Source organism: Podarcis melisellensis, assembly GCF_964234715.1.
Source record: "Podarcis melisellensis genome assembly, chromosome: Z".
Taxonomy (NCBI): Eukaryota; Metazoa; Chordata; class Lepidosauria; order Squamata; family Lacertidae; genus Podarcis; species Podarcis melisellensis.
In genome coordinates, this window is record NC_138547.1 from 42,081,338 (window position 1) to 42,103,109 (window position 21,772).

Here is a 21,772-nt window from a genome sequence, read left to right on the forward strand (position 1 = left end):
TTTAGCAACTAATCCACACCTAATGACCCACCTAAGTGGTACTCAGGATATCACTCAAGAAATCACTCAAGATATCCCTCAAGTAATTAAGGAACAAAAGAAGAAAAGGCACACTAGCCTGGGAACTTCCTCTCTGCCCAGAACATTGGAGGCTATACACCACACCCCCTCAACAGTATTTATAGGAACTCAAACACTGAGATCCTGCTCTGTTCCAGTAACAAGAAGCCGAAAGCACCAGCCTGAAGATGACGAGTGAGACCTCGTCGAAACGTCGCCTAGACACCCCAACTTTTACACGGGAAGACACCCGAGGACACCAAAACCTGCATTCCTGTACCCGTGAAAATCTACGAAAGCATATATATATATATATATATATATATATATATATATATATATATATGGGTTACATTGCAACCATCAATGCAGATCTCAGTGTGTTGCCTTTCAGCTAGGTCTGTTATTTTCTGTGCACGTACTAGGGCAAATTATTTGGAGTGCTCTAATATCTTGAGTGATTTAAGTTGTGTGTTCCGTAGAGTTGCATTCTACGTAACAGAACTTGCACACCATTCTCTTGAAATGGAAGCCCCCCCCCCCGTGTTTTAAGTGTTCCGAAATGCTTAGCTTTGGAGCATGCAGGGGCTAAACAACACCCCTTTGATGTCAACTGGCAGCTCTGCTGCAGAAATAATAATGGGTCTTCAACCCTCTGTGGCCCCAGACCACTTTGCTGTGGTCCCTTCTCCACTGTGTCTTCTGCTACACCCCTAGTTGAATGCTACTCTGCTTAACTAGGAACAAGGAAAATCTTTCATATACACAGAAGACCAGCCCATCAATGACTGAAACATATGAACCAATTCATGACATATATTAGTTCTCCTTTCTGTGCACAAGCAGCACCTGCCCTGTGCAACCTGTGACTCACGAAATCAAATGGCAAGGAATCAACAAGGCTGGTTAGTGACAACTCTTCCCGTTTCTGTCCCAGCTGGACAACAGAAAATAAGGTTTTATTACGCTCCTGGTTGGCAACACCTGATGAGCTATTGGTTCAGTTCAGTTTGGTGGGTCTCAAGGCACACAGGTCTGGTCCACAGCATGTGGATGAGTTAGAAATGCAAGCCTGATTGATACTATATTGGTTGCAGATTTGTTACCACAGGAAGTTCAATGGGCTACTGTTGGTATATAAAGTCCTTAACAAGTTTGAGATTACTTTACTTGTAGGATTACCTTACTCTGTATGTGCCCACTCAGCCAATTTGCTGTAAGAAATCATTTGTTTAGTGTGGCAGCACTGACACTTTGGAACTCCCCGCCTATTGATATCAGGCGGACGCCATCACTGTACTCCTTCTGGTGCCTGCTAAAACCATTTCTGTTTAGACAGGTCTACCCAGTTATTTAGAATGTTGATGCAAGTTTTAATCTGTTTTTACGTCTACTGTTACTTTAACTTTTAAAAAAAATCTTAAATTATTGTTGTCTTTTAAAAATTGTTTTATCTTTTTGGTAAACCACTTTGTTAGAAAAACAAAACAACCACCTTCAATTTAGATGTGTATAAATTTTATTAAATAAAATAAAGCTGCTTTAGTTTTAATATAAGGGTCCAGTAATCGGTTGAATAAGTGCATTCATGTATTCACCACTATTATGCTTCCAGTTTTATTAAACAGCACTTACCATTTATCAATGAAATATTCATTGGCCTTTCATTATTGAACAAATCTTCTTTTTTTGGGGGGGGGGGGGTCGGGGCTGGAATCATTGCCCTGGAGATTAACTATTTTGGCATCCTGGAACACCATGATACTTCCTACTCGATTAACAGCTCTTTTTATGTTCCTCATTTGGCTTTAAAAACCGCGCTGATGAAGAGAGTGGGATCGATCAATCCACACAAGGTTTCTCCTTGTTCTGCATGCCAAACTAACTCATGCAACATTTCATCGTAATATAACTACTTATCTTCATCAATGAATAAAGCCCTCACCCCTCTATCCTATTTAAATGGTCATTTCCACAAAGAGAGAATACTCACTTTCCATTGCCTCCCCAAGGAGAAGGGGCCTGTGAAACTTTGGAGCAATTCTGTAAGAAAAACAAGTTTGGGGGAAAAAGAAAGAAAGAAACAGGTCTTTGTTCACTCAGCAGCAGACACAAAGGAAGATTTACATTGCATTAATATTGATCAGCCCAAAGGAAGGCATTACCTACTTCAGTAGCAAAGCAGAAGGTTATATATATATCTAACCATATCAGCATAATAATCCCTTTTAAACTAAAAATAAAGGGTGAGGGGGAAACCTGCAGGTTGGATAATTAGTGGGCTCTAACTATGATGATAAAAGTCAATGAAAGATGCTATAAACCAGAACTCCAGCACCTTTTGTGAAGGTGGTTTAATAATCTTTATCTCAAATTCTTTCTGCAAATGATGTTTTTCACCTTGCAAGGGAAATCAGCAAACTTTACATCTGGACACAAAAGCTCAGGATGATAACTTGAAATGAGGAGAAATTGCATCTCATAATTGCAAAATATTCGTAAACTTGCACTGAAGACTGTGGTCTTGCTTATATTGGTAGGCCTGGCCTTTTTGGTTCAAGTTGCCAATGTCTGTGCATGTGTCCATGTTATAGCAAATACTCGGTATTTAATTAGCATTAAAAAATCCATATAAATCTGTGAATGCCCAGATATATTATGAATGTCAGCAGTGGTTGCTTACACACTAGGAAGCTTTAGCATTGCCAAGAGATTGCTATTCTACAGGGAGGCTGGAAATGACATTTAAATTATGTTTCCACATGGCGTCAAATTTAGCATATATTTCTCATAGGCCCATGCTTACAATATCTAACTTCAATAATATTTACTCAGAAGGAAGTCCCGTTAACAAAGGACTTGCAACTAATTAAAGGTGGAAGAATCAAAGTAAAGCCACTTTAAGTAAAAGAAAGAAGGGCAAGGAGGAAGCTGAAAACTGATGGGCCAATTGCAGGAAGAAGCCTCAATAGTACTTTGCTAATCTATGGTGAGCTTCAGTGTGTGTGTGTGAGGGAAATTCACTACACCTTGGGGCTGGAAAAAAACCCATGTTTTAATACTACTACATGTATGAGCAGAAGTTAGTCTTAGGCTTGCCTGCTCCACTTCCCCACCCCCTCTGGTGTAGCCAGGAGGATGAAATAACAATAAGCATTCGCTTCCAGGATTTATTGTAACAAGTCAAGAAGATGTGGTTTATGACCCTGGCTTGTTAAACCAGAGTATCTCCAGTTCGGATGTAACAATAAACTGATTAGTTTAAAGCAGGCATCCAACCTCTCCTCATAGCAATGGTAGTGTAGGAGAGGGGAGTGGGAACTGCAAAACCCATTCTCACTGTTGTTTATAATCTGAAAGCCAAAACTTCAAAGCAGGCTAGTGTTCAAAAATACCATAAGAATTAAGTGGATGAAAATTTTCATTCCAAATAAAGCAGGCAATGTGGATGCAACCACATGTCTTAACTGGCTCGTTAGCATTATGTCCTACAATGGGGAGGGGACATAAACCAGTAAATGCTGCAATTCACAAAATTCATACGGGATTGTCAATCTACACACATGAATATCAATACTGAGGATATTAAATGTAACATGCACAGGTGCTGCAATTGCCCCTGTTATGGGCTGACATTTACCACATGGGGCTTTTCACATGCTTCAGAAACACCATGGTCAGCTTACATAAGTAGTTGCCGTGTGCAAACCAGTTGCCCATTAGAGTCAACCATGGCTCAACCTGTGGTTTTCTGTGTGGCACAGTAAGAGAAACAAACTGATGCTTACCTTAAAGTATTCCATAAGAGATCTGGAGTACTTCATAGCATTCTCCCTCTTTAGTTTAAACATTCTCTGGTAGAGAAGGGATAAGCATCGGTAGCTGTGTACAAGTTTTTTTGGGGGGAAAAACACATTTCTTCTGTTTAATGAAATTGCAAACTAAACACAATCCAGTCCAAATTAAGCAGACCCAGAATCATATGTCCTCATTCCCCATCAGACTGTCAGTTGCCCCTACTATGGTGAAGCTGCAATTATCTCACAATAATTTTAATGAGCATCAAATCTGTAAAACCAAGAAAAATACATGTGCATCCGTTTGAAGTGCAACTGATACGAGCGGGAGAGACTGAGGCTACAATCCTAATTCCATTAACTTGAGAGTAAGTCCCACTCAATTCAACAGCACTTACTCTTGAATAGACATGTTGGAATTGTGCTGTTAAGTGCATATGTAATTCTCATTTCAATAAATGGGGATTAATAGAACCATAGAATTGTAGAGTGGGAAGGGACTCAGGGTCATCTGGTGCAACTCCCTGCAATGCAGGAATCTCAACACACAGTCCCTCATCCAATGTGAAGCCATACCCGACTCTGCTTAGCTTTGCAGATGTGTAAGCAGTTTTATTGCTGCGTAAGTGCATGGGTTTGGCTGGATCATTTGCTCTACATATCGTTTGCTCTACATATTATCGTTTCTCTCCTACAAGGAGTTTGGGACAGTGCACATGGCCTTTTGTGACTATCCTTACAACAAGCCTGTGAAGTGTGTGTGTGTGTGGGGGGGGGCACTACAGGACTACTAATTGAGCTTCATGGCTGAGTAAGGATTTGAACCTAGATCTCTCCCCAAGCATAGCTCAGCACTCTAGTCACTTCACCACCATTTTGTTGCCTCTTTCCCTTTGAGTCCAGTCTTCAACCTCCCTTAGAGTGGGAACCTTTTTCCCTATCAAGGACTGTTGACTCAAGGCGGGGGGTGGGGTGGGAGCAACAGCTCAATATTCTCAGTGGAAAGGTTATGTTAAGTAATATGTTTGAATGTTGAATGTGTAAGTGTATGTCTATTGTCAATGGATAAAACAAACACCATTAGATGTACTGTTGGATAAGTGATGGTTATTGTATTTGAATTTATTTAAAAACCACATACACACAGAGAGAATGAAATTGTGTAAAAGGCCACATGAGAAACAAGTTGAGGGCCACATGCAACCCTTGGGACACAGGTCCCTCTCCCCATGGCCACAGGGAGGGAGAGAGAGCAAGTTGAGTGGAGGTTGCCTTTCTTTGAACCTGGGCACTGTTCACATGCCTTGTTCACGTTCCTAAACAAGGAGGAGGACCATGGGCTCTCCCATTGGGTGAGGACTCGGCAACTGCCCAACAATATCTACCCTGCTGTTATATCTAAGTTGTCTAAACCAGGGCTGAGGAAGACAACTCACCATAGAACTGCCAGTTTCTTGTCTCCATCTGTGGCTGTAGAGCAAGTGAAGTTCTTCAGTCTCAAGGCATACCTTTAGTGGAGAGAGATTTAAGGGAGGAAAGGGGGAGGAGAAAAAGGAGAAGAGGGATTAAATATTGAGTGTCAGCAACGATGCTTCGAGAAAAATGAGTGAGTCAAGCCATTGGTCCACCTAGATCTGGAGTGTTCTAATCCCCTTAGGAATTCAAAGGCAGAGATCTTTCCAGGTCTAGGCTCCTCAAGTGCTTTCAAACTTAGGGAGACTAGCATGTGGGCAATGCACTCTCAAACAAAACAACTGTGTGGAGTGCATCACCTGTGACACTGAACTGCAGGAGGGGGCCCCTTGCTCCTCAACCATTTCCTGTCCTGGCTTGCGAATAATAAAGTTGGGCAATTTCCTTTCCTTTCCTTCTCTCCCTCCCCTCCTTCCCTGATGAAAGTGTTCCTCACCACCCGCAACATTCCGCACACTTAAGCCTTCTGAAAATCAAATCATCATAGAAAAACCATTGTTCTGAGCCTTAATACAATTTCACAGGTACTTGTGTTAGAGTAAGTAATAGAGTTCAGTGTTGCGTAAGGAGGTTTTAAGGTATCCGGGCGGTCTCATTTACAAGGGAGTAATGGAGTGCAGGAGAAATGCACTGCTTTTACCGCACTGGATCACTGCCGCCCCTGTCGTCATCACCATTATGTGCTTCATCTATAAAGGACCCTTTTAGTTCAGCGCTTTCTTTCTTCATTTTCTTCCTCCCCTGCCCCTTCTTGTGCTTTACGACAGCTTCTGTCATACTTGGTGGCTCAGGACAAATTAAGGTTTCGTATCCTTTGAGGATGTGCACGCTTAAAAAGGAAGGGATTTAAAGATACAATTAGTCTAAACAGCCTTGGCAGCCGTATTTCTGGCATCCTGAGTCACTGTGATGTGTTGCTCATTCTCACAAATCAATGTCATCTGCGTGCATCTGAGCCTTTGAATAGCTATAATTAGCAAAATGGATTAAAAAAAGAACCCCCAAAGGTCTGCTGGGAGGGAAGACAGCGGGAAGAGACAAGGGACATCACTTGCTTACACTGTATTTTCCAGCTCTGACAAATCCCCCCTGCTCTCTCTCTCCAGGGTAAAATTGCATGTGAGGGCAACAGACCCATGGCTTTAATATGTTATGTGCACCAATCATATCAACATAAGGAAATCTGCTGGATCAGGCCAATGGCCCATCTAGCCCAGCATCTTGTTCACATGGTGGCAAGCTAGATGCCTATGTGAAGCCTGAGCACAACAGTACTCTCCCCACTTGTGATTCCCACCACCTGGCATTCAGAGTGCCACTGCCTTTAATAGTGCAGGTAGGACACAGCCTTTGTGGCTCCCTCCCACAATGGAGAAAAGGGGCAGGTTTACATATCAGAAAAGGTGCTTGGTGCCTCTCTGCCCACAGATTACCTCCCCACACCTGTTTCTCTGAACACTTCCAACAGCTAGGATAGCACCTGGCATTGGAGCTCAGATAATGAAATGCAACATGAAGCGAGGGGGGAAAGCTGTGAACAGGGGTGAGGTTCATCCCATCCAATGGATAGGTCTGGCTTAGTTGAGTTTTAGTATGTGATCATTCTGCTGCCCTGAAACCTCCTTTGTGATCTCCCCTTTCTGTTTAAACCAGAGCTGCACACAAATACACATTCTGAAATATTTACAAGGCATATTATTTCCCCAAAGATAACAGCTTCTTTTCAAATCCGGTACATTTCTGCTATGTAAACAAATACTCATTCATAATGCAAAGCATGTACTATTTCCTCACTGATGCTTCCCTGACATTGAATTCTTTCATGTTATAAATATACGTTTCTAAGGGGAAATCCCACAACTGCTAGGGAAAGTTGGTTCATATGCTGCGTGCACAGTGCTTGGTCCTGTACATTTGGGTTGACACCTGACTTTTTAATGGCTTGCATGTGCAGATGAATGGCCGTTGCACACACTGCTCCACAGATATCACCTCAAACACAATATATTTCAGTGGAATCAATTCAGATGCCAGCAACTTGTCAGGAAGCAACTCTGCTCCCTTAGTCCTTCACATGCATTGCAGGGGATTCACAAAATCAAAGAATTGTAGAGTTGGTTATACTGCACAACCCTTGTGGTTCCTTTACAACTCTACAACTCTTTGATTCTATGGTCAAACCATGGTTTGCCCATTGCAAACTATTGCAAACCACGTGAGGGGCTCATGTGCCTCCTCCTCTTCTACTGGTTCAAGGTAATCATGGCTGATATTCCCTTATAGGGCAAGATATGGTGGCTGCAAACCATAGTTCGCCTCCACATCAGCACTAGTTCAAAACCAGTCCAAGGTCCTTGATGCAGAATCTACTTGAAATTCAACAGGTAAAATAAAATAATTTCAATCCAGAGAATGGTTATGATCCTCCCTCCTTTGATTTTGGTGCCTATATAAGGCCCAATTTGTAGGGTTGGATTGCTCAGTCTATTTCAGGTTTGTGTCAATTTCAAAACTGTTCACCCATCAGTCCATGTTTGCATTAATATGCATTTTTTAAAAATCCATGTGAAAATTCTTAAATAAACATTTTACTACAAAATGCATATTTAAATAGCAGTTTGTCTCAGTGCAGACATTTCTAAACTTTTACACACTTTTATCTTTTACAGATTTTGATATGGCTTTAGAGCTGAAGGCTGGATTGCATAATCTGGAGAAGTGTGAAATCCAAAGGGTAACTGCATTCCAATCTGCACATTGGTGTGGGAAGTGCAAATCAGATCTGTTCACATAAAAAAGCGGACTGAACGAAGATTCTTCTCCATCCTTATCTATCCTCTGAGGCCTTGGGATCTGGCCAAATTTTGCGAACCTGGAGCTTTATGGCTACTCTTGCTTATTTTTATATAGATAAAGATCCATAGCTATTTTAAAGTTACGCTCTGAGCTGCCTTAAGCATTATGGAAAAGCAGGCTAGCTATATTTCCCATAAAACAAGTAAATAAATAAATGGCAACAGTTTTAATACCTGCCATGTTTCAGCTGCTATTAAAAAGTGTTCCCATATTAAGTGAAAGTTGTTGCAGCAAAGGAAATTGAATTGAAAACTGCTCTGGGGCAGAACCTATTAATAACTCCAGGATCTTCAAGGAAATCTCATATTTACCAGCCCATAAATAGAGCTGGGTTAACTGATCAATAGATCTATCTTTATCTCTGTCAAGTTGAATTAAGCCGAAGACTGCTGATCACAACCACTACATGGGAAAGATCCTGCAAACTCCTTTTGAAATGAAGGCGTATAGTCTTTGAAATTTAGCATGCACATAAGATAAGACCCTCTTGGTTGGATTCAGACTAAGGGCTCACCCATGCTTCTGTTTGTACTGTGATTTCTAGACGTCATCCTATTCACTCTGATCACTGATTGGCTTTTTGTAAAGAAGGAATGTCCCCCTCCCCTACCAAACCCGTTTGACTCCCATGAAACAGCAACCACTGGAAACTGAAGCTAACAAAATTTTGGCATGCTTCTCTCAGCCAGTAATACACATCTATGCAAGTCAATTTTTTTTGTGTGTGTGTGTATGTGTGCATATACATGCAAAACAAGGGCTGAAAAGCTGAAACAAACTGACAAATTTCATTCTGGAACAATTTTTAACAGCCAAATTACAAACCTCTGGGAAAAAAGGGTTTATAACAGAGATCCCAGTGGGCTCCCTTTAATGTCTGGAATGATAAAACTATCCCTTTTAAAAGACAAGTGTCACTGCCAAATGGTGAAATTACTATGCTTTACTTCCACCCACTACATTTCAATTTTAATTTTATGAATATTGCAAATTATATAACACACACATTATAACCTCTAACGGGGCTAATTTATAAGAGCAGTGTCCATCAATTATAAATTTTCTGTGACATTAATAAAATGGCAAGAAGAACTAATTATGATGACTTCTGAGATGAAGATGCCTTGGACTAATCATTAATGAGGTCGAAATGATACTTTTAAAAAGCGTAGCAAGTTCTAATTATGAGTGAAATGAGATTATGAGAATGATCACAGGAAAGCCATTAACCTGATGAGTTCCACAGTCTCGGAGTACATAGTGTATGGAGATTTCGCCTCTAATGGATCGCGCTCCATAGCATTGCCGCACTCGATGAAGGAAAGGGCAGCGTCAGCATAATTCACCGCTTTGCCAAACTTTTCCATCTGAAAAGGGGGAAGAAGAAGCACATTCAAGATAATGCCACAGGTTTGACTTCGGGATAGGCATACACGAGCCCAATGGTTCATACATTTTTGTCAAAACCAGAGATGGTGAGCTCTTGTAGTCCAGCAAGGAAGAGCCACAGCCCTATATTTCAGCATCTGTAAGTGACTTAAATGAATGGTTCTAAAGCAGGTGGCGCTGTGGGTTAAAGCCTCAGCGCCTAGGACTTGCCGATCGAAAGGTCGGCGGTTCGAATCCCTGCGGCGGGGTGCGCTCCCGCTGCTCGGTCCCAGCGCCTGCCAACCTAGCAGTTCGAAAGCAACTCCGGGTGCAAGTAGATAAATAGGGACCGCTTACCAGCGGGAAGGTAAACGGCGTTTCCGTGTGCGGCTCTGGCTCGCCAGATGCAGCTTTGTCACGCTGGCCACGTGACCCGGAAGTGTCTCCGGACAGCGCTGGCCCCTGGCCTCTTAAGTGAGATGGGCGCACAACCCCAGAGTCTGTCAAGACTGGCCCGTATGGGCAGGGGTACCTTTACCTTTTACCTAAAGCCATGAACTTCAAATGAAGGATCAAAGTCTTCATTCACAGGTATATCTGCATCAACCGTACACTTTTCAGCCTTATCCATGCATTCGTAAGTGGCCAAAATGAGCATGATAGCTCTGTCATCCTCTTCCACATTGTCCTCTACCAGTTGGAGGGAGACTGGTTGCAGTGGGAAAGCCTCCTCTATTCTTTAACTCCTCCTCCCAAATAGGAAGCAAACAGCAAGCCATATCATTTTTAACCTCCCCCCCAAACCCCCACATTTAAAACATCTGAGAAAAAATTAAAAGTCACGTATCTTCATAGCTGATAATTTTAAGGTTGCTGTAGATAGGTATTATACCTATCTATGCATAGGTTTTTATTCCCGCTGCTGAAGCAACAGTCAAGTCACAAACCAATGTGAAGCAAAGCCAGGTAAGTACACGAGACACCCAAGGAACACCCATAATGAGGTTGTACTATAGAAATCATTAATCTCTTTGAAGTTGGTGGCAGCATGTTTGGAAACTGCTATGAAATGGAAGACAGCCATAGGATGAGCCCCTGAAAAACAGTATCTTTTGGCCATCAAATGTTTCAGTGAAGAGGACCTTTCTTATTTTTAAAATGCCTGCTGAAGATGAATGAGGGAGACAGCCATACTGATCTTTCAGGGTTCTAGAATGCATGGGGAGCTTCTTTGTGTAGCAGAGGCTCCCTTTGACTAAAACCCTTGAAGGGTAACTGGAACAGCAACAGTGTGTGAAGCTAGCATGCATGCACTCCCTTCTCTCTGACATTTACGCCACTTATGAATGCCTGAAGACAGCTTCTGTATGCAGCTGATGTGGATATGCACATGAACAATCATGACTTAACCACCAAGAAAGATTTAATGTTTATTTGAAGGGCGGTTTGTTGATTTTGAGCCTCACCTGTGCACCTGCCTCCTTCTACATTAGGATCAGTAAAGCATTGAGGGGAACCCCTCTTTTGAAGACCCCTCTTCTGTAATCCTCTCCTCTGGTGCCAATGAAGAATAATGATGAAGATCAACTGGCCCCGACTTGGTGGAACACTCTGTCCCAAGAGACCAGGGACCTGCGGGACTTGACATCTTTCTGCAGGGCCTGTAAGACAGAGCTGTTCCACCAGGCTTTTGGTTTGGACTCAGTCTGACCCTTATGTTTTCCTCTCCTTATGGTTTCAATCTATGGACTACTTTTAAAATGAGGCGGCATTTTAAATTGCATTTTAACCTGTATTTTAAATTGTTTCCCCCCCTATTATGTTTTTACTGTAATTTTATTGGTGTTAGCTGCCATGAGCCTGGCTCTGGCCGGGGAGGGGTATAAATAAATTATTATTATTATTGTTATTATTTTATTAAATTTCACTCAAGACGAGGGGAGGAAAGTGTTAAATTCCCTCTCTGTGCATGTTCTGTTCCCATTATTTATCAACCACCCAAAACTGATGCAATTTGCACTGATTTTTATATAAAAAAATACAACCCTCCCAATGCTAAATGCAAAGATGACTCTAATGTCACACACCTAGTTTGTCAGAAAGGTGACAGCTACTTGAGGTGACTTGATTGGACATGGAGATAACAAACTGCAGGCAAATCCAGGAAAATAAAAGGGGGGCATGTGATGAGGGCCCTGGCAAGAATAACAGGAGGCTCAGGGATGGGGTAAAAAAATAGGGTCAAATACAGGTTGTTCCTTCGCCATGATGGATACGTGAGAGGTCTGTGATGGTCATGTGAGGCTGCTGTCAAGTTGTTAAATGGTGCTTGTCTCTGCATTCCAGTCAGAGCATAGGGGATATTCAGCAACACCATGTGATGAGAAAGAGCTTCCTTCAGGCAGCAGCATGATGCATGGTGCCTTTTTGCATTAGTGCTGCATGAGAAACAGACTGAATTCTGCCAGACGCAGATAAAGGTAGCAAGATGAAAGGCTCATCAACATGTTGAGCAAATTGGGCAGTAGGGAGTGGAGCACAGGGTTGGGTAGGGTGGGGTGAACAAACTGGCATGGTGTGCAGAAGCGGCCATGAGCCATTGCCTCTAACTGTTTGCTAGTGGGCTCCAAGGGGTAAAGAAATGTTCGAGCTCCTTTAAAAGTCAACTGGCCACGGTAAGGTGCTTTTGGAAATATTCATCAATGGATAGCTATGTTTATGAGCATGCTCGCCACAGTCCGGCATCAGCAAATCAGCTCGGGTCCCCATCGTGGAACAGGCACTTCAAGAAGTATGAATATGAGTTCAGTGACGAGCATAGGGCACAGTCCAAATTCTGAATTACGCCAGGAGCGGATCAAGGGAGGGAATGCAGCCAAGTGAGAGAGTGCCTTCTTTGCATGCAGAGGAACCCTGTTTCCATCCAAAGCACCTCCTTCCCAAGCTACAAAGGCAGCAGAGGCCAAGACCCTGGATAGTTACTACCAGCCAGAATAAATGCTGCACAAACAGGTTACATCTGCTCTGTCCTCTTAAAGTACTTTTATACCACTCAACAGTAATCCTAAGTTCCCCCAAATAATCCTGGAACTATAGGTGCAGAGGCTTGCTAGCAGAACCCCATTCCCCTTGCAGAGTTCCCTGAGAAGAGGGACTGATGTTAAGTCATGCCCACATCTCATCCACTGTACAGGGCTCAGTAACAGGACAGATGGAACAATGGGGTGCAACCTTCTACCTTCCAACAAGCCTTCCAATATTTCCAGCTCTTTCAACAAGCTTTCCAAGTGAATATTGTTATCCCAGTTGGTATTGGTTTTGGATAGGAGGGTCTGGTCCCTTGGTCATAGTTTTCCTCACTATGGTTAGATATACTGTCTTATTTAAATTATAGTAATTATTTCCAAATCTGCATCTATATGCATACATTAGCTTATTTAATGAGGACGAATCTGTGTCCTTGTTAGTGCTCTAGCTTTGGAGAGAGATGCATTTTCCATGGGGGGTGGGCACCGCCTAAATGGCCGCCCTGCAATTGATTGGTAAATCCAACTTTGAACGGCCTGACTGCTGCCACTTGGCCAGAAGACATTATCTGGGAACACCCTGTGTTACTGCAGATGATGTGCAGATTCTGCTAATTAATGGTGCTCTGCGCCAATAATTAGAGTAATTAATTGACACTTTAATACACCATGCAAATCTGAAGCAGCCCTCTGGCTTATCACGATACCTTTGCAGTTCTGAGCAAACTGCCTTACAAGGAGTGTGGGGGGTGGGGTGGGGAATAGAATGTGAAGACCTACCAGGGCATCTGCTTTGTGCTTCAGCTTCTTGGCCTCTTGCATGTAGTGATCTGCATTGCGAAGCCTAAGAAAACAAGGAGAACAAGAGTAAGCAGCAGCAGCAGTAGGAAATGAGGCTCCAGTGTCACTATCTGTTTAGAGAATGGGCACAGCAGGGTGCTGGCAAGGTTGGGACCATGTGGGCACACTGGGAGGAGTGTCAGATGGGCAATATTGGTGCCCTGGTCTGGCTCCAAGCTGGCCTCTGCCCTTTCCCCACACTGTCCGGGTAGTGATGGTGATAAAGGTGTTGGCAGGCTGGCTTATTGGTGACATCCCTCTGTGTTAGCTGCTCCTGTTTCATTGGCCTGGTTTAGACTTGGTTTTTACACCTGGTTAACACTTGTTTGGTTTATCATACAAAATCGCAGTGAGCTTGATCACATATGTTTTATGTGGTGAAAAACAAAATCCTCACAAATATCCTTACGTATTTATACCCTGCCTTTTTCTTTGACAGGGACTCCAGACAGCTTACAGACAAAATAAGAGCAGCTAAAAACATTGGGAAAATAAATAAAACAATTAAACATTAACAGAATTAAAACTATAGATAAAAAATATATTTAAAAAAACAACAGGCAGATCGTTATAAAAAACAACAACAGCAACACTGCACCAGGGCTTTCATGAAAAGCAGCCAGTTTCCCAAAGCCTGTTGGAATGAGAAGGTCTTCACCTGCTGGCAGGAGGACAGCAAGGAGGGAGCCAGTCCATTTTCTCTAGGGAGGGAGTTCCAGAGTCTGGGAGCAGCCACCAAGAAGGCCCTCTCCTGCATCTCCACCAAGTATGCCTGCGAGAGTGGCAGGACTAAGAGAAGGGCCTCCCTGAAAGTTCTCAAAACCCAGACAAGTTTCTATGAGGGAATGTGGTTTTTCAAAGAGCTTGGACCTTTATAGGGCTTTGTAGGTCATAACCAGCACTTTGAATTGTGCCTGGAAACAAACAGACTGGGAGCTAGTGTGGCATAAAAAGAAAAAGGAAAGGAAACAAATTGTTCATCGATACACATGGCTGTATTATGCTCTAGGGAAAGCTTAAGCGGTTTTTAGCTGATGTCTGAAGCTTAATACCGATAGGACTTGTTGCCTTGATCAGTTTTTTTTAATTATTCCAAGAAACTATTGCCCTCATACATGGCTTTCCAGTCCTGTTTTATCCTTGCCACCTTATCATGAAGCAGACTAGGCTGAGAGTGTGACTGGCCCAAGGGCACTTGAGCTTTCTGGCTGAGCTGGGTCCCCCTTTGTTCTTATCGCCTGACAGTGTGCCCACTATCTGATACTGAATCTCCCTTGATTAAGATCCAAAACATATAGACAAACAAAGATTTACTGTCATGATCTAGGCCCAGCCCCCTGGAGGGAGACACTGATGAGACCTAGAGATGCCAGAGAGCCTTGAGGAATGAGGGAATTATTGCAACCATGGCTTGTTCAGTGCAGATGTAATGCTTAACCGTGGTTAAAACAAATAATATTTAAACCCATGCCTCCACAAATAAGCTCTCTTCCTGGCTTGCAGCCAATTATTAACCACTGTTTAGGTATTTAGATACAACGCTTCACTGCAGTTAAGTGGAAGCCATGGCTAAGCCTTATGTTTGTAGAATGCTCTTGTATGTCAAATATCTGATAAAAAGCGCTGACTGGTTTCCAGGAGGAGAAGCGCCCATTTATTTTTGCTTCTTTCAGTCTTATCAGTGCTAAGCTGCTGGATGCAAAGAAGTGATTGATGAGCTGGCTGCAAAATGGCTAACTGTGGAAACCAGGAGCCCAAAGGGGCCTATTAAACTTTGCTGAACAGAAGGAAAAGAGAAACAATTCAAAGTGATTAACCGTAACAAGGTTCCATTAGAAAAGCTAAAATGTAAAATTATGCAACAGGAAAAAGAGAAGATGTATATAGTTCTAACATGATGGTCAAGCTAAAATTCCACACAAATACCTAAATGAGGATAGTGGCAATAGTGGCAATGCAAAAGGGTATATGTTCAACCCTGGAATCTCCAGTTAAAAGAGGCACAGGGAGAGAAGATGAGACATAGCCTTAAGGGCAAAACTAGTCATGATGCTAGTTGCAGGAATACTCTGAGTGTGCCTAGTTTTTGTAGTTACAATAGTCATTATGGTGGTCATGGGGAAGATTGAGGCCATGGACCACATGGAGGGGTTTGATCACGTATGAGAAAGTCTTGACCCTGCAGATTTTGCATAACTACAACTCACCATCTTCCTTGGCCATTAGCCATGTTGGCTGGGGCACCAAGTCTTAACGAATTCAGTGGGGCTTACTTTCAGTTAAGTGCACACATAGGATTGCCATCCTAATCCACCAAGGTTCTAATTATGTCAGGTTCTTATACTCAAACATAGGAGATCTCTAACGTTTTGCCTCCATCAATATTACCCAGCTACTCCCTATATATCAGCTCTTTGGAAATACTGAACATCTCAAGAACTGGAACTGAATTCTTGCAACATGTGCAGCAAGAATTCCCCATGCATGAAAATATTTCTTAACTTATAAAGTGCAGCAAGGAAAATCAAGGTGGTGCCCTCTGGATGTTGTTGGACTACAAATCCCATTAGCACCAGCCAGCATAGCCAATGGATTCAGGGATGCTTAGATTTGGGAAGGACCATACCTTGCATGTAGGAGGTCCCAAGTTCAATCCCTGGCATCTCCAGGTATGGCTGGGACAGGCTCCCTGTCTGAAACCCTGTAGAGCTGCTGCCAATCAGAGTCTGGTTCAGTATAAGGCAGATTCCTATATTCCTAAGAGCTGGAGTCCAGCAACAAATCCAGAGGGTACCAAGTCAGATGCTGCTGCAGTTACAGGCATCTCCCACATTTTCTTAGAGTCTTTGCCTCAAATCTAGGCAATTGCAGGGCTCTGCCAATTTAAAGCATGGACAAGAAATGGCTGCGTAGGTTTGCTCTAACTACTTACGTATCATCAAATGTTATTTTAGGTCTCCTTGGATCACGATTCCCATTGGTGAAGGCAGGAGTGGCAGGCCAGATGCTGCTCTCTGGGTGGCTGGTGTCGGGCAGAGCGTTTGAGGACCTGCTGTGGGAATCTTCCTCCTGCAGAAAGCGATTTTTAATTAGCGGCTTTGGTTTTCGTGCTAATAATATCTCTAGATGTCGTGTTAAGCAAGTTTGTGTGTCTCAAAATTAAAACCAAGGCACATATTTTGCATCTCGCAGCCCTTATGTCACAAGTCAAGCTCAATAGATTAATTAAGAACAAGCAGCTACATATTGCTCACACGCACGGTATCATTAACACCCACTTCTAGGAAGGTGTAATGTCAGCATGGACGCCTTGTAGCATCGCTTGCTTATTAAAATAAAGTGGAAAGAAGATGAATGGCAAGTGAAAGACTCACAGGATCCGATGATTAGGGCTGGAACTGGGGATAAGCAGTGGGACGGCCGCTGAAAAATAATTCACAAACTTCCTCCCCTACACATTTAAATCAACATCCATTAAAATAATGACTTAATTCTATTGAATTGCTATAGGACATTACAAAAAAGCATGCCCAGCCCAAGGCATTTTGCTTCCTGGGGTGAAGGACAATCTCCCCCTTGCAATTTTACACATATAAATGCTGGCCCGGGTTTTTTTTTCCTTTCCATTTTTGCAAAACTGAGCAAGGGTGAACTTACTGGTGGTGACCCTTTCCCCCCTTGTGGATGCCAAATGGCGGTTAACACTTCCCTCCACTGCCCCTCTCCCCGAACAACATCACATCATGCTATAGTGCTGCTCTAATGGGGAGGGGAGTCAGTGGGGAAATGGTAGCAGCTGGTGGAGGTCAATATTTTCCCCTCCCACCTTGGAATGATCACTGTTGCAAAACAGGCATAGTAATAAAGGGAAGTCAATTCTGCACTTCCCCCCTTGCACCCCTTTGCCAAAAAGCCCCTCCAAATTTGCCCCCAAGTTTCCCCTGGAACACTTTCAGCCCATCATTGACTCTGTTTGGCCAACCTGCAGCAAACAGTATAGATCCTATTTGGACATCCCCCCAACTCCCATCAGCCACACAGCCATCATGGCCCACAGTGAGGGATTATGGGAGCTGGAATCCATCAACATCGGGAGAACGCCACATTGGCTACTCTGGGGACTGGGCATGGCGGAGCAACAGTTTGCTCTGGTACAAGGGAATCCCTGTTCTTGAGTGTCCCTGAGTGACTTACACAGCTCCCCTTTGTGCTAGAAGCAGATTTGTTCTCATTTTTCCGGTGTTTGGAGGAGGTGCTGGCCTGCAAGGGATTTGAGAGGTTGTTCTCTTGGCCAAAGGAGCTGCCACTGCTGCTGCTCCGCCGGGCTGCCGTCTCATTGAGCAGAGGAGACAACGGGGGTGGAAACAGCTTCTCTTCCCTTTTCTTTGTTGCCTTTTTCGCTGAGCTGGTGCTGCCAAGCGAGAAAGAAGGACCTGTTGTTATAACCTGGGATGCGTTGACACCGGCAAATTCCAGCCAGATTCTTTTGTGCCTCCTGTTGAGTCAACAGGAGCTGCCGCTGGTCAGGTTCTGGGCCCTGGGTTTCCAAGAGTTTCCTGAAGCTGCTGCTGCTGCTACTGCAGCAGCAGCAGCAGCTGCATTCAGAAGGCATATGTGTACCTTTACTGCGAATGTCAGGTGACAGTGCTGTGTGTAAGTGCTTGCTCTACATAGCTGAGGCACTCCAAAAGTATGCCCTGCAACTTGGGTCCATCCAAAATGGCTAATATAGTAATTGCTCTTCACAGGCTCCAGTTGGTGCAAAACACTACAGCTAGACTGCTGATGGGGGACAGATGATTGCCAGCACATTAGTTCAGTGCTTGAAATCTTGCACTGAATGCCCATCCACTACCAGCGCATGTTTAAGATTATTGTATTAATTTACAAGGCCCTTAACAACTTGAGTCCAGGTTACCTCAGGGGCTGTCTTAACCCTTATCTCCCTGCCTATTTTGGGAGGGGGGGGGAGTCATTGTTAGCGATTCTCCATGGCTCAGACACACAGTTTGTACCCAACAGGAACAATTTGCTCAATATTATGGGTCCAATTTTATAAAACTTTATTCCAGTTGAGGTTAGAAAGGCCCCCTTCTCTGTTGAACTCCTGGCACTTACGGAATACTTTTTTTTTTTCATTCTAACGGGCATTTTAATTGATGTTTGAATTTATAGTTTTAACTGTTGTTTTTTGGTATTGCGTTTTTGTAAGCTTCTTAGAGGCTATTGTGGTTAAGCAGCATAAAAATTGTTTCACTAAATGAATAAATGATCTAGTGCCTTGGAAATGTTTTCCCACCACCCCTAGGGGGGAAAAAAGACTGACATTTAAACCTTAGCTGTTAAAAAAAAAGGAGAGGCAAATATACCCAGCTGATTTCTTAACATGTTAATTTGACCATGGATTTTATTATATTATTATTATTTTAGTTACTGCCCTAGTCCAGTCAATGAAGATTACTTGAATTTTAATTTTTCCTTAGACAACTCATATTGCATTCTACAGCCATTTACTTTTCATGATTATTGACTCAAATTTTCAATAGCAAATTAAGTCAACAAGAATTTATGTCTCCCTCTTAGTCAATTTAAGTCAGTGTCAGGCAGTTATAGATTTACAATACCTCAAAGCAACAAATCAAAGAGGAACAAGGAAAGCAAAGCAGCTTGATTTCTCGATTGGGGGAAATTCAATGGCCTCAGCTGGCAGTATGCTTCCCGAGCTTTCGCGATAGTAGCATCCATTCCAGTTATTCCCTAATTGTGGCCATTAGCAAATTAAAAACCAGTTTCATCAAAATGGGCATTTAATTGCCCTTCTTCCTCACATGTTTTATCTATCTATCCATCTATCTGATTCTTAGCTAAGAATACATATTCAAGAGAACTGAGTGCAAAATAATTTGCTATGGCAGGGGCAAGAGCTTGGTGATAGAGCCCATCCTCTGCATGCAGAAGATTGCAGTCTCAACCCCTGGCATCTCCAGGGAAAGGTCACTGCATGAACACATGGAGAGCGGCATCGGGTCGGTGTAAAAATGCTGACCTGGATGGATCAAGAGGCTGACTGGGTGAAATGTAACTTCCCATGTTCAACTTGCTTTAACCAGACCTTTGTAAGAGGGGGTTGAATGTGTGGCAAAGAATAGATTTCATTTAACCTTTCCAAGCATGTCTGTAGATGAGGGAAGGGTTTCTAATTTGTGTGAGAAACTCCTAAGCCCTAATTCTCATGTTGTCCCACAGTCCTTTGGGTGGATCCCAAGGCACTGCAGTAGCATCTGAATAATGGAATCACAAAGTGTAGGAAGCTCCTATACCCCATTAGCATTATATCTCTCTGGGGATGGTAAGTTCAGAATCAAAGAATCATGGAGTTGGAAGGGACTATCACTGTCATCTAGTCCAACCCTTCTGCACTGCAGGAATCTCTTGCCCAATGTGGGGCTCAAATCCATGACAAGGAGATCAAGACTCTCAAGCCTGTTGCACCTGCTGAGCTATCTAGCTTGAACATGAGCAGCCTTTGTTTCCACTCCCTGTGATTCTACTATTCAAATATCACTTGAGCAGGATGGGAGCAGAGGATGCATTTAGGGTAGTATGGCTGGTTCTGCTGCACTGGGGACCAAGTATAGGGGGCGCCACAGGGTGTCTGATGAATTGAACTGAGCAGAATGGAAGGTGAGAGGCAGGGAGGACACCAAATCTGGACCTGGCACAGGGTGCTGCTGGAATTTGAAAGACCAAAGTCTGCCCCTGATGGGAGACATCTATGAATAATTATTAATTCATATTTTATTGGTGGAGTCTCTGCTATATTTCATTGCATTTTTGGTTATAAAATGTGTGTGTGCGCACACAAACTTTCTTTTATAATGATCTCATTGTGCTTTATATAGAGCGTTTAGGGATTTCACATATTCTTGGCATATAAGTATTATTAATAATAAAAAAAACTGCAACAGTAATTAAAAAGAAATAACTACATTGGATTGGTTCCTTAGCATGGGAGTAAAAGATGAGTAAATAAGTCTGATGTGGTTTGCCCAGAGATAACATTAATCCAGTTAGGAATTGAATCCTTGCAAAGTGTAGGGCTGTGCGGAGAGCTAGAAACTGTGGTTCTGAGACTAAGAAATAACAGTAAAAAAAGAGAAGAACCTGAAGATGAATATTGGTGAAGGCCATGAGCATGGAGAGTAAGCACTTCACGTTGCTGACAATGTCCAGCAATTGCTTTAGAAGTGTCCACCTATTAATTTACTCTGCATTCCTGCTCTCAATTTGAATTGATTTTATTTGCCCACAATGACACCATCGTATAGCACTGTGATGGGAGCACATTCACTACATCCAATTGGCTGAGGACACCCATCTGACTTGTCTACGAAGGGAAAGGTAATTGTGAACCCTCCTCCCCAACAATTGTACTGAAGCTGCAGCAACCAGTGAAAAGAGTGGTTATTTTCACAATTATATATATTGGAGAAATAGCTCAGCCTACTCTGAAATGGCTATTATTTGTTCGAAAATAAAAGTGGGGGAATAGTCAGTGTAGCCCATTATAATAACCTCAGCAAAGTCACTTTGCTGCCAGATATTCCATATATTCTTTTTGGTGGATATTCTCGATTCCTTGCTTTAAACTTTTGTATTTGTGTGCTCCTCTGGAACTAAGTTATCGAAGTGGATTGGGTTAAATATTAACTTGGAGGAGATTAATAATAAACTGCAATGTGATCGTGGTCTTAGTTAAATATATGAGTTAAGAAAGTTGAAAAATTTTGCTTGGCAACTAGGAGCATCTGGGATCAGGGGAATGGAAAGCTAGCATAGGGGAAATAACTATTGATGAGTACAATTATATTTTAACAGAAGATACCAATGGTTTCAGAGCTCTAAGGAATCAAATTAATGACCTAGAAAACAAGCTCAAATTAAGAAACATCAGGTTGGGGGTAGATCCCTAAGGCTTGGAGGCAGGAAATAAAAGATTCATAAAAAATAATGTAAGTGTTAGAGAAAGATAAACTTATGTGTTTGAAGAAATGCCACGGAGAAAATTTGTATCATTTTAAAATGCATCTAACACCATGCAAACTATCTGTGTCTTTTTCAGACTTGAGAAATGGGGGATTTAAATATTGTAACTGCACTGTTGTCATTAAGTGGAAATAGTAATTACATAGACATAAGTGAGTTTGGGAACTGGTTGATTTGGTTCACAGTGGGTTTAAAGGAGATGATTTACCTGTTAATTGTGGGATTATTTAATAACGTAAATATCTTTGCTATAGTAAGTCCAAAGTAAGGGCTTTAAAATTAATAAAAGGATAAAGCTGGGCACAC

At 42.6% G+C, this 21,772-nt stretch overlaps 1 protein-coding gene across 7 annotated transcripts in view; it reads right to left on the bottom strand.

The window, feature by feature from the left end:
* AFF2 (ALF transcription elongation factor 2) overlaps nucleotides 1-21,772 on the bottom strand; it is a 408,154-nt gene that overhangs the window by 15,105 nt on the left and 371,277 nt on the right. For 5 of the 7 annotated variants that reach the window (XM_081897542.1, XM_081897541.1, XM_081897540.1 and 2 more), the window contains 8 exons: nucleotides 17,615-17,831; nucleotides 16,353-16,489; nucleotides 13,361-13,424; nucleotides 9,417-9,553; nucleotides 5,971-6,159; nucleotides 5,294-5,365; nucleotides 3,849-3,942; nucleotides 2,054-2,103 (listed from right to left, as the gene is read on the bottom strand). In XM_081897542.1, coding sequence (XP_081753668.1) covers nucleotides 2,054-2,103; nucleotides 3,849-3,942; nucleotides 5,294-5,365; nucleotides 5,971-6,159; nucleotides 9,417-9,553; nucleotides 13,361-13,424; nucleotides 16,353-16,489; nucleotides 17,615-17,831 — 960 coding nt within the window. The remainder of the gene's footprint in view (nucleotides 1-2,053; nucleotides 2,104-3,848; nucleotides 3,943-5,293; nucleotides 5,366-5,970; nucleotides 6,160-9,416; nucleotides 9,554-13,360; nucleotides 13,425-16,352; nucleotides 16,490-17,614; nucleotides 17,832-21,772) is intronic. The other 2 variants (XM_081897546.1, XM_081897543.1) reach the window with 1 other exon arrangement.